Raw genomic sequence first — 15,129 nt, forward strand, 5'->3', positions numbered from 1 at the left:
ATATGCTGGTACAAAACCCTGTAACAAATTTTGACAAGAACTGGTCAGGAATGAGCTAATGCTTGGGAGCCATTCTGTTGACATCGATGGCCGTGATTTTGACTTGGTAACAAAGAATAGAAACATGAGTAGAGTCTTAGGATTATTCTGTCCTTTCAAACAAACACTTCTGCTGGCAAAATTTGACATGCCAGACAACTCAGCTATACAGATAGATACCAAGCTGTCAGAGTTGAAAGTTGTTTTCATTCTAAAAGGATTATGGTTGAAACTGCTGCTTTTCAGCTGAAGTGTGATGATATGGCTTCTCTCTCATTTCTTTTTTTTTTTTTTTTAAATAGTAACTTACTTCCCAAATATTTTATGTCAAAACAGTTCCTTTTTCAACACTTCCAGTGATTCTTGCCTTCAGTACATGTACAACTTTTCTGGCAGCTTTTACTTTCTGTTTAATTTTGGGAATTAACAACAAAGGCTACATGGACTTCCAGAATATTTGACCTGAAGTTCTTGGCAGTGGTCTTGGTCTTTCTGGTGCCATACTTTTAGGAACAAAGCCTGTAATGCTACTTTGTATATTTAAATGTTTGACAGACTTAACTGATATACTGTGACTAGCCCTTTCCCTATCTCTGTTCCAGGAAATACTGGTAATGTTCCTAGTCACATCCTATAGGTCACAAGGCTTCCTTTATTTGCTTAGGCTATTGAAGGTATTCAGTAACTCAAATTCCTAACAGTTAATATTGTGCAACTGGCACCCTGATGTGTACTGAAATGAGCTGGGCAATTAAGAAAAATAAATGTTTCAAGCTCATATTTTTTGTTAGATAACCAACAATTGGTTCTTCTGAATATTGCCTTTACTCTAAGTCCTAATTTGATACTAGTGACTTTGCATAACTGTGGAGAGTGGTAATGCCTGTCCGTGTGTGTGCTTTCAGCCCCTCCACACCCAAGTAAAATAAATACACACCAAATACAGCTATTTGCTATCACAATTTAAACTACGCTGCTCAACTCTGCAGTTGAATTTCTCAGAGATGTTCTGTTCTGCTCTGAAATAACCATTTGAAGGACCAGACCACTCTCCAAATTGCTGGTAGCACAAGATAGGAGACAGCTGCACCTACAACTGCTGTAGTTCGCTTCACTAGCTATGATTCTAAGCCCTGTTGGAGGCTTAGTGAGCAGAGCTGTACTCAAGGTTTTGACCACATCTCTGCTAAGGTAGCAAAATAGAGCTTCAAAGAAATATGTCAGTGTGTTGTTCTTCTCTCCTCTGGATATTATTTTGAACATTTTTTGCCTATGTCCTTCAGAATTTTGTAATTGGAAAATATTATAGGTATGTTCTGCATGGCTTGGTGAAGTGAAGGTTGTACTGGACTGCTATGAGACACTGACAGTCCCATCTGCAAAACACTTTCTTGTTTATTGAGAGCACACCACTTGGATGTGAAACCAGAAGTTAAACTTTTTAATGCTGGTTTAGAAATACAATTTTTAAAAAGTATTTATTATCTAAAGTAAGCAATATTTCTTAAGTTCCATATTTCACCTGCAGGTTGAATATGTCATCCTCCTTAGATAAGAATTATTAAAATAAATCTCAGTTGCATATATAATATGTTTTGTGTCTCTATTATACAGTTTTGCTATTCTTTTCATAAAGGATATACCAAAATCTGCCATGAAAAACAATTCTCATTTCTCTTGACTAAGGTCAGTGCTTAATAGCTTATACTCCCTCTTATGTTTCAATGTTGGAACTCAAGACAAAATGCTGTATTCCTACAACCTAACCCTTGGCACTTCTAATACCAAGTTGCTTTGCATGAGGTCCCTTTTGAATTAATCAATAAAGTCTCTTAGGGTGTTAATCCCAACCTGCAGGTGTACCCTTGTGTAGTGTGTTGTAATACAATGTGATGGTGGCCATGTGGCTGCTGTTCCTTGTCCCTATCAGTTCCTAATTGCTACTTTAGGACCCTGGAGGTTTTTGCTTCATTGGTTTACCTTACAGTTGTTGAGGTTTCAGAATAATTAAGATAGCTGTAACTGCACCTCCAACAGAGACGACATTCCCTTCATTTCTGTGCCAGCCATTTTGTTGTTCCTTGCTCTGAGCAGTAGACTTCTAAAAAGTACAAAGCAGTCATTATTAGCTGTAAAACATAAGGTTACATGTCTGAATGTTGGTTGCAAATGAAGGATTTTTCTTCCTTTATATATATATGTGTGTGTGTGTGTGTATGCATCTATTAATTACAATAAAGTAGTACTTGCAGATGATAAGGTCCACATTAGCAACCTGTTCCTTATCATCTGTCCTACCACAATCCACATCGGGATGTCATCGATATAGAGCAACAAAAAACACATTTCAAGAAATCTAAAACCCCCTAACTATTTAAAACCTAGGACTTGACTTTCATTCAAAACCAGCTCTACAATTAGCAATACTTTCAGACAGTATCAGCTGGGTTCCCAGTGTACATGATAATGTCACAAAATAACCCCAACTGTAACTAATTTAATTAAGACTTGATCCTCAAATACAAAATCACTCCTTTTCACCAAATCATGATGCTCACTGACCTATGGGAGAGAAAACAGGCAGCACAGACAGGGAACCATTCTCTGTCATTTAACCCTTTTGTTTATTCAGTTACAAGGGAAATATATTACTAGTGTAATTCTCATGAGAACCTCTTTAATATAAACAGAGGAGTAACTCCAGGTAGCCACATGAAACTATGATTTTACACAAAAAGATTATGTTTCACAGTTGTTTCTATTAGGCTTTCAATGTTTTGAAGATAACGTAAACCTCTTCCAGTCTGCATTGTGCAACTGAATTTCAGGAGTTGGTTGTGGTTTAAACTGAGCTGAAATGAAGCCCCAAGTTCCCCCCAAGATGGGATGGGGGTAGAGATTCAGAAGAGTAAAAGAGATAAAACTTGTGGTTTGAGATAAAGGCAGCTTTATAGGTAAAGTAACAGTTGTGCATCTGAGCAAAGTGAAACAATGAATTCATTCACTGCTTCCCATGAACAGGCAGGTGTTGATCTATCCTCAGGAAAGCCGGGCTCCATCACATAGAACGGTGACTTGGGAGGACAAAGGCCATCACTCTGAGTGCCCTGCCCTTCCTTCTTCCCCCATGGTTATGTGCACAGCACGATGCCATAGGATAGACATCTCTTGAGTCACTGGGATCAGCTGTCTCTGCTGTGTCCCCTCCCACCTCCTGCACCACCAGCCCTCCCTGGTAGGATGGGATGAGAGCAGAAAAGGCCTTAATGCTGTATGTAAGCACTTGTAAGCACTGCTCAGCAGTAACAGAAACATTCCTGTGTTATCAACACTTCCAGCACAAATCCAAAGCACAGACCACACTAGCTACTGTGAAGAAAATTAACTCTATCCCAGCTTAAACCAGTGCTGAGCTAAAATGTCACGCTGAGTTCTAGAAAGCTGATGACTAGTGCTCCAGTGATTCATTCTTCTAATGTGGGAGGAGTGGGAAAAGAGAGAAGCAAGAGACTGACTCGATGTAAAATGGATCTCACAAAGTGCTGAGAGGCTTCTTGAACAGCATATATCAACCTACAAACTAATATGACACCTACTGATTCTGCAGTTGAACCCCTCTCTTGGGGTTCATGGATTTTTTTCAGCCTGAATAACTGACTCATTTTTTTAGATCAGCTTTACTTCTAATAGATTATTTTAAAGAAGATAGATGTGTTCAGTGGGTGCCTGACCTGATAGAGGGTGTATGAGCACCTGAAATTGCTTATAGCTGAAGGGCTGCAATGCCTCATCTCTGGCACTTGGTCACAAGGAAAGGTGCCCACAAGCTGAGTGCAATCCCATGTGATACCATGAGCCACTCATGTGGAGCAGTGCTCATGTGAAGCCCTTGAATCAGTCGCGATGTCCAGCGTGGATTTTGGAGAGCATTGGGAATGATCCACTGGGGAAATGAGATTCACCTACCTGCTTATGTAGAATTCTTCACTCTTGAAATTCTCACTGCATGTAATCCTGAGCTTTTAATTTTATAACATACAGTCACATCTCTGTTTTTTGGGGAAGAGATTTAAACTGGAGATTAAAAAAATTAGAAAAGGGATCTTTATTAAAGTGTGTCTAACTTCAGTTTCAGAATCAAACTTCTTTCATTTTAATATGCAGAATGCAAGTAATTTGCTGTTAATCTTGTACCCACCTAAAAGTTTAGGAGGACATGAATTAATACAGGAGAGACAAATATACAAATAGACTTTTATAAAATGAATTGACAAAAAAATTATGTACATTCCTCAGATGGGCAGCCAGAGTCCTAATATTTTTCACCAAGCTAGCATGCTATTCATTGGTTTGAACGAGGTAAACGTGCAGCTGTGCACTTACTGTTCTTCAGACATTTCAGTCTGATTTTTGAGAAACAGATGATAAAAAACTCTTAAATATTAAAAAAAACATCTTTAAAATATTAAAGATGTGTAAAAAACCCAAATATCAAAGTAGTTATTTCTGTCTTGCTGCCTGTTTCTGTTTTACATTGTGTTTACTGCCACTGTCCTGAGATTTCCAGTTTCAAAATCACTTTTCTCGTGGTTCCATTGGCTGCAATTGTATATTTAAATGTATGCATCACAAAATTATTCTCTGTAGGACTGATGTATACTATATTCTTATTTGACTCTGGGTGAATTCCTGACCCTATTTTCTACTTAGTGTTGATAGTGAGCAAATGCATTTTTCAGGTACTTGTTCTCATGCGTGGCCAGTTATTAGGAGATTGTACAGTGAAAGGTGTTTTGTTCTTATTTTTTTTCTCCCAACCATCTAAGTTCCATAGGACATGAAAGCACTTGTATTATATATATGTTGTAAACATCAGCCATTAATTTCTGATCTTGCTGTTGGGAGCAGTGGGAATGGTGAAAGCTGATGAAAAGAAGAATTATATTCCCGCTGTAACACTTAGATTCCATTGTTTTTACAACAGTTTGCATATGACTTGGTTTCCACTCTGATGAAGTATAGAAGCCTTTTTAGACAAAAATATGGTGGATAGTCTCTTCTACTCTGACAGAAATAATTTCTTTTGGTGTTTAAATAGTTAAAAATCTGTAATTTGCAGTCATTTAATTTAAATATGATATTTTAATAAATATATAGTAATTTAATAAATATGTATTTCAGTACTTAAATGGTGTTTTGCAATTCGTTAGATTCTGAAAAGTGCTGTGTTGGTGTAATTCTCTTCCATTCAGGTCAAAAGCATAATTTCCTAAGCAAAAGTAAACTTAGTAGACTTATTTTGAAAACCCCTTTACTAAATAATGTAAATGGCATGCATCATATGCTAATCTTCTGGTTGCTTTATTTATAGATTAAAAATTAGAACAGAAGAGAATTCTCTAACATGGCCCTTAAATGCACATTTTTTTTAAAAAAAAGATGAACTAAAAAAGACAACCCAAAATATTTTAAAGCTATCACAACCCTTTTTTCCTTGTATGGAACCATATTTTTGTCATTTTAATTTTATGCAGTCTAAATATCAGCAGGTCTGTAGTACTATATTATACATATATTAGTGCCTATGAGAATGTGCATATGCACACCCTCCCACCCCCCAAATTTTGAGGGATGACAAATACTGGGGTGCTTTGTATTAGCAATTGTTTGCAATTGTTTGGCTTTTGATGCAATTGCTTAGTACTGAATAATAGCTCTGGAGCAGTCTGGATGAAGAAAAAAGCCTCCAACTTCCAGATTTAAGCACTGGGGTTGATGAAACAAGCTCTTTAGAAGGATTTGAGTTTTCAAGGCTGGTGTGATGGACACCCATCATCTTCTGAGGAGTGCCACTGTCCCACAGTGTTCTGTGTTTCAGATCTCATCCTGCCTCAGCAGTGCAGAGCCCACATGTGGTGCCAGGGCAGGGTGGGGGATGGCTGCAGGGGACCAGTGGCACCTGGGATGCTTGCTGTGCCTGCTGGACACCTGCCATCTACATGCCTAAGCTTAGCTTCTGTGGGCAGGTGGCTATGTCTGCAAGGCATATTTTTATTAGATAGAGTCCAAACCAGCTGCTAGGTCCTGGTTTTCCCAGATTCCTCCTTACCCTGAATCAGATCACCAGACAATGGGAGTGATCTCAGGATCTCAGCTCATTTACTTTTTAAGTCAAGGATTCAAAGGTGAGACCTGGATCCAAGCTTTCAATGTTTCTAGCTTCCCACTTTAGGGAAACCTCATACCAGGTTAGCCAGGAGGATAAATGCACAGGCCTGTGCTTGTCAGGTGTTCTCATCTTTGCTATTGCAAGGTTAATAACTATCTCTGTAGCATTTTTGCCTGCTAGCACTTAACGTATCACCCAACATGGTACAAGGGTACATCTCCACTAAAGGCAGGCGGTTGGCTTCAGCAGCTGCCCGTGATGCCCTGCCCAGTGCTCTGAGGGCTCCTCATACAGCAGGAATAGGGAGATTTGTTTTGTTCAAGTGTTTAGGTAAGTGTGTACCCTAATGAGAGTCTGTAAAAGCCTATGCAGGCCTTATGACAAGCTCCATCCTCTCTTTCCTTGACATTCTGAGAGCAGTTGGACTGCAGGGCACTGCTCAGGCCTGGTTTGTTTTGTCCATGTTTGTCCATGTTCCCTTTGCAGATGCCCATGGTCTCTGCCTGCCCTGAGGCAGGAGCTGCTGGGCCCAGAGAAAGTAGCCTGGGCTGTCCTGAGTGACTTTGGAAGCAGAGCCATGGTGGTGTGAGGTGTCAGGTGCTGGAGCTGTACCTGCATTGGAGATAAGGACTGGCACAAACACCTTGAGCAAACCTGGCAGTCTTGGGCATCACTGACAAAGTGACAGAATGGTCAAAATGTCTCTTATTTTGTCTTTAAACCACTTATACCTCAGTCATTTTTGGACCAAATTCATTGAACAGGAGGGTCGTAAAATAACGTGATATTGGAATTGTGCTCAGATGTGCAGTATACCACAGGAGGAATAAAACTGTGGAATTAATTTAATTTACTGAATTCAGTGATATTTTATAATGTGTCCTTCTAATTAAGCTGTATACAACATACTGCGAATTTTGAAGACACAAAGACTGAGTCTAAAATACCAAAATATATATGAAGAAAATGCTTAATTTTTAAAACACTATTGTTTTTAGTACATTGATGATACAGGTGTACCACTGAGGTACAGGCTATATGTATTCATGTTTGATTTTGAATAGCATAAATGTATATTGTTCCAATCTAATACTGTGCGTAAGAGGAAATTACATAAATACTGCTTTGTGTGTTCTTTTTGGTACAATAAGTATCTTTCCACTATTACCAGGAGGGAGATTACTAGCTCCCAACAATGCTAGTATTTTCCAACATCTTATGTCTAACGAAAGAAAAGGTTTCTGGATGTGAATCTGAATTTATGTTTCAGCTGTTGTAAATGCTCTTAACAGTGTGATTTTTTTATTTTTTATTTTTTTATGCTGTGTGGAGCTTAGCTCTGTATCTCAGCTCTGTATTAACCATGGCACCAGAGGTTGAAGGTGAAGTCATGATAATATGGTACATGAAATAAAGTGATTTTGCTAACAGACCAGTGAACATTATCTATTTATACAGAAATAGTGTTTTAACCTCTGCTGAGCTTACTCCATAGCTTGATGAAATAGTTTCTCGCTTGGGAAGGCAACGTGCCTGTCTAATCTTTAGGCTGGTCAGTAAGGAGAATATTTCACTTTCTGTAATTTAAAGTAATGCTTTTGACACTGTCTCTGTGATCCAGGAACATGGTGTTAAATGATACTAAGACTTACATCCAGTAAGTTGGAATGGCATAATAAACAAGTAAGTCAATTGCCTTGTACTGTAAGAAATACTGAAAATATTTCTTGTAGTCTAACCATGACTTCTTATGACCTTGTTCTGACACCATGACTCAATGACACAATTTTATCCCCAGGAGCAGTGGATTATTTTAACTTCCTGTGGGCCGAAAAACTGGAGAAGAAATAAGGTTATTTGTGGTTGTTTATTTCCTTCATTTTCTGACACTTCTTTGCCTCCTGATTCTTCCTAGTGCCTGGAGCCCTGCAAAGAGTCCTGGGACCTGAAGAAAAACCATTGCCAAAGCTTCTGTGAGGTAGGTCAGCCCAAGGGCATGCTTTCTCACTTTGTTCTAGCAGTCTCTTTAATTTAAATTATTAGCTTCAAGGAGACAGCTGAAAACCATGGTATTTTTCGGCATTTGCCTTCATTTGAGAAGATTCACATTTAACAAGGTAGCCACATTAATTCTGAGTTAAAAAGGAGCTTTTTTTCTGACCAAATGATTTATCTCAACTTGCACTTTAAAGACTCAATCCAGTCACACTTGCATAGCATCTCGCAGAGGGTGCTGTTACATGCCTCCTCTAAGATGCTATTTCTACCACTTGCCCTTCTATCTTTCCTGTCCATGTGTAAGAAAGACAATCTTTGTTTAAAAGATAAAATGTTATTGTGTGAAAAATTCTTGTGCAGGATAGCTAGAGCAGATGACTTTCCTGTATGCAAAAGTCAGTCTGATTTATAAAAGAGTAGCTCCCCAGGAGTAACTGGATTGAAGTTCAGAAGACTAATGTCAAAATATGTAATTATTCAAGAACAAATAATTTGAAAACTGTTTTTGAACCATCTGTATCAGAATAATCTGTAAAGAAGAAAACCTGAGTCAGTCAAACTAGAACAAAGGAGGAGATTTTTTTATTAGATTTGAAACATGGTTCTGAGGTGATGCGAGTGATTTGTTGCAGTTCTTAAGTGTTTTTTAGCTCAAAATGGAAATATCAGCTCAACAGAAAGTTGTCTTATTCCAAAAAAGGCTCAAATATATTCAAGTCTATGAAAGTTAGTTTTAAGGAAGATTTTAATATTTTCCTATTAAAAAAATAGAAGTGGCCTTACTTGATATACTGATCTTACAGGTACATTGATTTAACGCCTGTCTCTTTAGTGTGGACACTTTTTTTTTTCTGGTGTAAGAGAATATTTAAATTATTCTAAGGATCATTAAGATGGTTATGAAAAGCTGTAATTTCAACTAAAAAAATCCTAGATGTAACAATAGGGATTACTGAACTACTGATCTATGTAGGTACAGCAGAAGACAAAATAAAGGTTTCTCATGAAAACCAAGCCTTGTAAGAGTTTTTTTAACCCAGATTATTTGCTTATTTCTCATATAAAAAATTCTAGAGTACTGTAAAAAAGCAGTTTTAGTGGATCTAATTTGTGTTGTTCTTATATATCACTCTTCACTCAGACTGTATGTTTCCAGATATGTCTGCAAATATGTATAAAATCAGTTAAAAAGGAAAACATTTGTAGAACACTCTTCTATTGTAGTTAAAAACAGTGAGCATCCTTCTTTGATTAGTGTTTTGTGGTTAAATCTAAATTTAGAACTTCAAAGGCCCATAATGAGGAGCAGCACATTTAGCAGCTAACTGAAAAATGAGCTGTGAAATAGGGTGAGGAGGAGAAGCCTTGAGGACGTATTATGCCTTAGGGAGCTATAACATTTTTAATTAAGTAGCTGCAAATTTGTGATGTTTTAGGATTTGAAATTAGCTTCAAACACAAAAGCCCAGGACCACTTTCCTTTCCCTCAGACTCCTGTATACTCCATAGACATTGATTGAGTTAGAGCCTGTTTTTCTGTGAGAGTGTTTTCAATCTTCTTGTATTTTGTAAAAAATCTGGAAGCAGCAATTTAGCTTTGTGTTTCTCAAAGTCCCTGCTTCACTTCTTATCTACCAAATGGGTGAACTACTGAATGTTAAAGAGAACCTTATGTACAAGGGACAATTTATGTGGTTCCTTGTTTCGTTTTGGTATTTTTTCCCCTACAAATTTAGTTTCCTGCTTGTTTAGCTTTTTAGCTGGTTAACCACGGGATCAGGAACGTTCCAACTGGGGGAACAGCAGGAGTGCATGTCCAGGAATCACTGGGGTCAGTGGGAGACATGGAGACTGCTCGTTTTTGTAGCATTTAGGCTGGTTAAAGCCTGTAACACCCAAATCCATGCCTGAAAGCTTGGTTCAAAATTCTGTAATGTTCCCTATGAAAAGATGGCAGGGGGATGTAATGTAGGAATGCATTCTTGGGCCACAGCAACTTTAGAGAATAGTTGGAGAATAGTCTGTGAGAATAGTTTAGAGAATAGTCTGTGAAGCACCTGGGGCTCTGTAATAGCTGAGTCTTCTTCATTTTGCCAGAAATATGAGAACAGTAAAAACAAGAAAGTCAAATGTTTGAATATGAAAGAAGTTTCAGAAGTTACATGGCTAGCTGGATATAGAGAGTGGGTTATAACTCTTCTGTAGGCTTAGGAACCTGTACATCAGATCTGTCAGGGTGGAAGGCTTTTGGTTGCTCTAGTATGGAAAGGCCAGCTACGGACAATGCCAGTTACATGCCACAGTCATTCTGAGAGAATCACCTTAGCTGGTTATGCACCAAACTAAACAAAGAGGAGATGTAACTTCCATGTCACACACAATATTCTCTCAGGGTTGTAGAAGCTATTTTAAATACTGTTTTAAGGGGACCTTGCAAACCTTTGAGTATTACATACACTGTAAAATGTCTATGCATTGAAGCATCTTAAATATCCAGGTCTAAGTTTCTCAAGTAAGTAGCATTCACTTTGATCTTTAATCATTATGTTTAAAGCTTATTTTAATCTGTATTCTCCGCTGACCATTTTATCCTAAATGCAGTTCCAGTTCCACAAAGAATAATACAATTACTAATACGCTGGCAAGAACATAAAGATGCTGCAAAATCTTCTCTTAGCCAACTTAGTTCAAACAGTATAATGAAACAAGACTTCCCTTATTTATCTAGAGTGGCATTACGTCAGATATTGTGGGGAAAGTGTTGTAAAGTACAGAGGAAGGAATTTGGGGTAGTCCAGAAAAAGCAGACTGTCTGACCATTGCTTCCCCTTTGTTTTGGGAATGTTTTTAATCTATCATTGAGCAACTTTATAGCAGTCAATGTGAGGAAAACAAGGGAAAGCTGGCAGATATAAACAACATTGTTCCATTAAATATGGTGGTCTTACTTGGGGGAATTCATCATTCTGTACTTGGAATGCTTTTTTAGAAGTGGCTTGAATATATAAATATTCAGGGATAGTCTTGCAAAAGCTGAAAATCTAAATAATCCTTTAGGAGATCTTGAAAATTTTGTAACCTTTTTTCTTTGGTGGGGTTTGGTTGGGTTTTTTGGGGGTTTATTTTTGGGGTTTTTGGGCTTTTTTTGTTGTTCCTGTTGAAAACACACTTCTGTTTTCCTTTTAGCCTCTTTTCCCCAAGAAGAATTATGAATGCCTAACTAGCTGTGAATTCCTTAAGTACATCCTGTCTGTGAAGCAAGGGGACTGCCCAGCACCTGAGAAGGCCAGTGGTTTTGCAGCTGCCTGTGTTGAAAGCTGTGAAGCTGATGTTGAATGTTCTGGAGTGAAGAAATGCTGTTCCAATGGATGTGGTCACACGTGCCAAATTCCAAAAAATCTGTACAAAGGTAGAGATTATTAATATGTACTCATAACGGGCTAATAACTTCAGGCCATGGAGAAGTCTCCTAGTAAACCAGGACTTCCATTTGCTTGGAGTTTGTATGAATGGGAAGAAAAAGAGAGGTACCTGCAGAGATGTGACTGCACATTGAAAAAGGTTGGAAAACCAGAGAGAAATGTTGCTTAAATTTCCAATTTTTTTCCCACTTATGAAGCCCATGTCTGGAGATCTGTGGAATGTAAACATGTGGCTGTTATCAGTCAACTTAAGCAGAACAAACTTTGCCAGTTTAGGTGAAATCTCACTTAATTTGATGGTGATGAGAGAGAATGCAGCAGGAAAATGTTTAGCAATAAACAGTTCAGGTTCTATTAATCAGAAATAACATTTATGTCTACAAGCCAAGCAGATGGGACTGCCAAGTAGGAACTGTGAAATAATCTGGTAGAAGAACGAATCAACACAGAACAACATAGTGAAAGATTATAATATCTGTATATATATATATATTAATTCATTATTTAAATCTAAGGCAATCTTATTAAAATTTTTTTATTGACTTGAGTCCTAAGAATAAACCTTTTCTTTGACATCCTTCAAAAAGAACATAAACTAACATAAGCTAAGAAATTTTTTGCTTAGACAAACACCACATTTTAATTCAGTGATATTAAAAAAGCTCTATACATGGAAATGTTTGAAAAATGTTCTTCTAATGCAGAAAAATAAGCATTTGTGAAAAGAATATTCTTTTTCCAAATGGTTGGTGTTTTTGTACAAGAATCAATTCTTCTTATGTCAGTGCTAAAAAATAAATATTATTCAGTTATTCACTTATTAATCAGATAGTGTGAGCTCTCTGTGGGAGCCTAATCAGCAGAACTCTGATCTAAGCTTCAGGCTTAGGTCCGAATCCATGCCTCTTTCCATCTGTGGATGGGAACATGATAAAACAGATACAGAAGATGGTGAATTTATTTTTTAGTTCAATATCTCAACTAAAATGTTAATAAATCTTTTTCAATGTGTGCAGAAGTGAAACTTTCTTGTTTGCAGCATACTTTAGAGCAGCCTCTTTAAAACTATGAAGAATCAGTACACACCAGTACATAGCACCTTTCAAACTGAAAGTTATTAAAATGGATCACTTATTTATTTCTTTTTTTTTTTATTGAGACCAGTGTGGTAAACAGGCATTCATGTTGTGTTTGTAATGATTTACACCATCAAGCTCTATGCCACAACTGCAAAGCATTCCAGTAAATATAATAACTGGAAAAGGTAAAAACAAACAAGTAAGATTAAATGCTGCTGGAGCTGACACAGCATATGAGGGGATATGATGCATTCTGTAACTGCACACTGGAAGGTCTCCTCTGTTTGGCCTGATTAAATGGCAGCAGAACTAACCTTCCCTAACATCTTATCACCGATCTGCAGGAGGTGCTGGCTTGTAAGAGCATATATGTCTTGAAGAGGAAGGGCAAGCTCAATACCCTACTGCCTTCTCAGCTGATGAATTCAGCTAATTAGCCTCTTCAACCTGTCTTTCTGCAACAAAAGACAAATAGAAGTGGAGCAGGCTTGCTATTCATTTCCTCCAGGGGTAAATGACCTTCCTGTCACTAAGGAAGAGCAAACTCTGCAAGCATGACTAAGATCTAGTGAATAAGTTCAGTACTTATTCTTATCATTTTGACAGCATTCACAGCTTGAAAATGAACTCAGATTGAATCTAAGAGTCGGCAGTAGTCTCTACAGTTTTACTGTTGATCAAGCTCTGGAGATTAGTTACAACCACAGATGTAAAATTCCAGTCTGATTTGCTGAATTACCAAACTGAATTTGCCCTCTAATACTGAGTGCTAAAGTGCTAAAGTCCAATCCTAAAAAACCAAAATTATTCTAAGTACACTGCCACCAAAGTCATACATTAAAAATGTTTTTGGAGTAGTGTAACAAGTATTTTTTTATCTCTGTTGGGAGTATTACTAATCGGTTATGTAGTCTTCACGTATTTATATCCCTTTAGTGGAGATACCAAATGTTCTCTCCTACTCTTCTATCATTGACCTTATCCCCCTTGTTTACAGTGTCTCAACTAGTGAAGGATTTGAGAAAGTGTGTCTGCAGATCTATATAAAAGAAAGGTAAATTGTGAAGAGAAGTTTAGGACATTCAAAAGGTCTGATGGTGTGGCAAGATTATAGTAGGTTAACTGGGGTCAGATGGCCACCTACAGTTTAATGACTCTTTTCATGCTTAAAGGAAAATAGTTTTGTATTATAAACATAGTGTACAGTTTTAAAAGTGTCCATCTCTGAGTCCTTTCAGAACTGTTTACAATTGTATTGATGCCATGGATGTACCCTTTCCAAAGTCCTCCATGGAAACATTTTGAATTCTGGGGGAACCCATGTTTAAGATTCATGTTTTTTTACGTGACAGACCAACGTGCACTTACTTCTCATGGCACAGACATGCATGTGCTGTTTTGAAGGACACCTTTAGAAACATTTTTCCTGGACTCTGCTACTGCACACGTACAGTGATCAGTGATTTGAATTCTTTGATTAAACGCTGCAGACTTCAGACTAATGCAGACTTTGGAGCATTTCAGACTGAGGACTAATTTGTTCCAGAAGGAAAGAAGAGGCTGACCATTTACATAATAAAAGGCACATTGAAGAGTAATTGGATCTTCACATCTGGATATTAAACTGGTGGTGCTGGTTCTACAGAAGTATTTTAAAGCACACTTGTGCTGTGCTCTCATTGTTTGTGCTGCCGCGCTCCATCTGCACGCGATTACGTAACACCGGAGAAGCTGAGATACTTGCAATCAAGTGAATCCAACTGCCCCTAATGCAAAACAGATGGAAGTTTTCTTAACATGTAAATTGTAGGATTATTGTGTATCATAACTAAAGAAGGATTTGCAAATATGGAAATCTGAAGTCATGTCCGTTATGTTAGGCTAAGGCTTCAGGCTGTTGAAGGCTATCCGGGGTCTTAACTGCTGTGATAACAAAATGTAGGTACTGTAATTTTTTTTAGGTGGATTTTAGCTTTCTTGAAGGTCTGCAAGATCATTTTCATTTACTTGTAGCTACTTGTCTACTCAGATTTATAAGAGCACCTCTTAAAATATAAAAGTGGTTTGTTCACCTGAGGCAGTTTTGGTACTAAATCATCTGTGGCAGACTGAGTAGGGAACAATTTCTCTAACCAATACATACAGCTGTCCCTATGTAGTCAGTCATTATTAATATATCAATAATGATATATTAATATATTAACCAATAATATTCATAAATATTTATAAAACATTGAAGTTTCTTATTATTAATTAATTATGTTTATAAATATAAATACTTATAAACATATAAATATATGATATAAATATATGATATAAATAATATATTAACACAATTAAAGTGCATACAATAACATGCTAAGAAGGTTTATATGCCAGCATAGAGACCTTATTTGTGACATATCATGAAGTGACCAAATAC

At 37.3% G+C, this 15,129-nt stretch overlaps 1 protein-coding gene across 1 annotated transcript in view; it reads left to right on the forward strand.

Moving 5' to 3' along the window:
- ANOS1 (anosmin 1) overlaps nucleotides 1-15,129 on the forward strand; it is a 129,063-nt gene that overhangs the window by 60,261 nt on the left and 53,673 nt on the right. Inside the window, exons 3-4 of the mRNA XM_015642630.2 lie at nucleotides 8,124-8,186; nucleotides 11,393-11,615. Coding sequence (XP_015498116.1) covers nucleotides 8,124-8,186; nucleotides 11,393-11,615 — 286 coding nt within the window. The remainder of the gene's footprint in view (nucleotides 1-8,123; nucleotides 8,187-11,392; nucleotides 11,616-15,129) is intronic.

Source organism: Parus major, chromosome 1 (assembly GCF_001522545.3).
Source record: "Parus major isolate Abel chromosome 1, Parus_major1.1, whole genome shotgun sequence".
In the NCBI taxonomy this organism is placed as follows: domain Eukaryota; kingdom Metazoa; phylum Chordata; class Aves; order Passeriformes; family Paridae; genus Parus; species Parus major.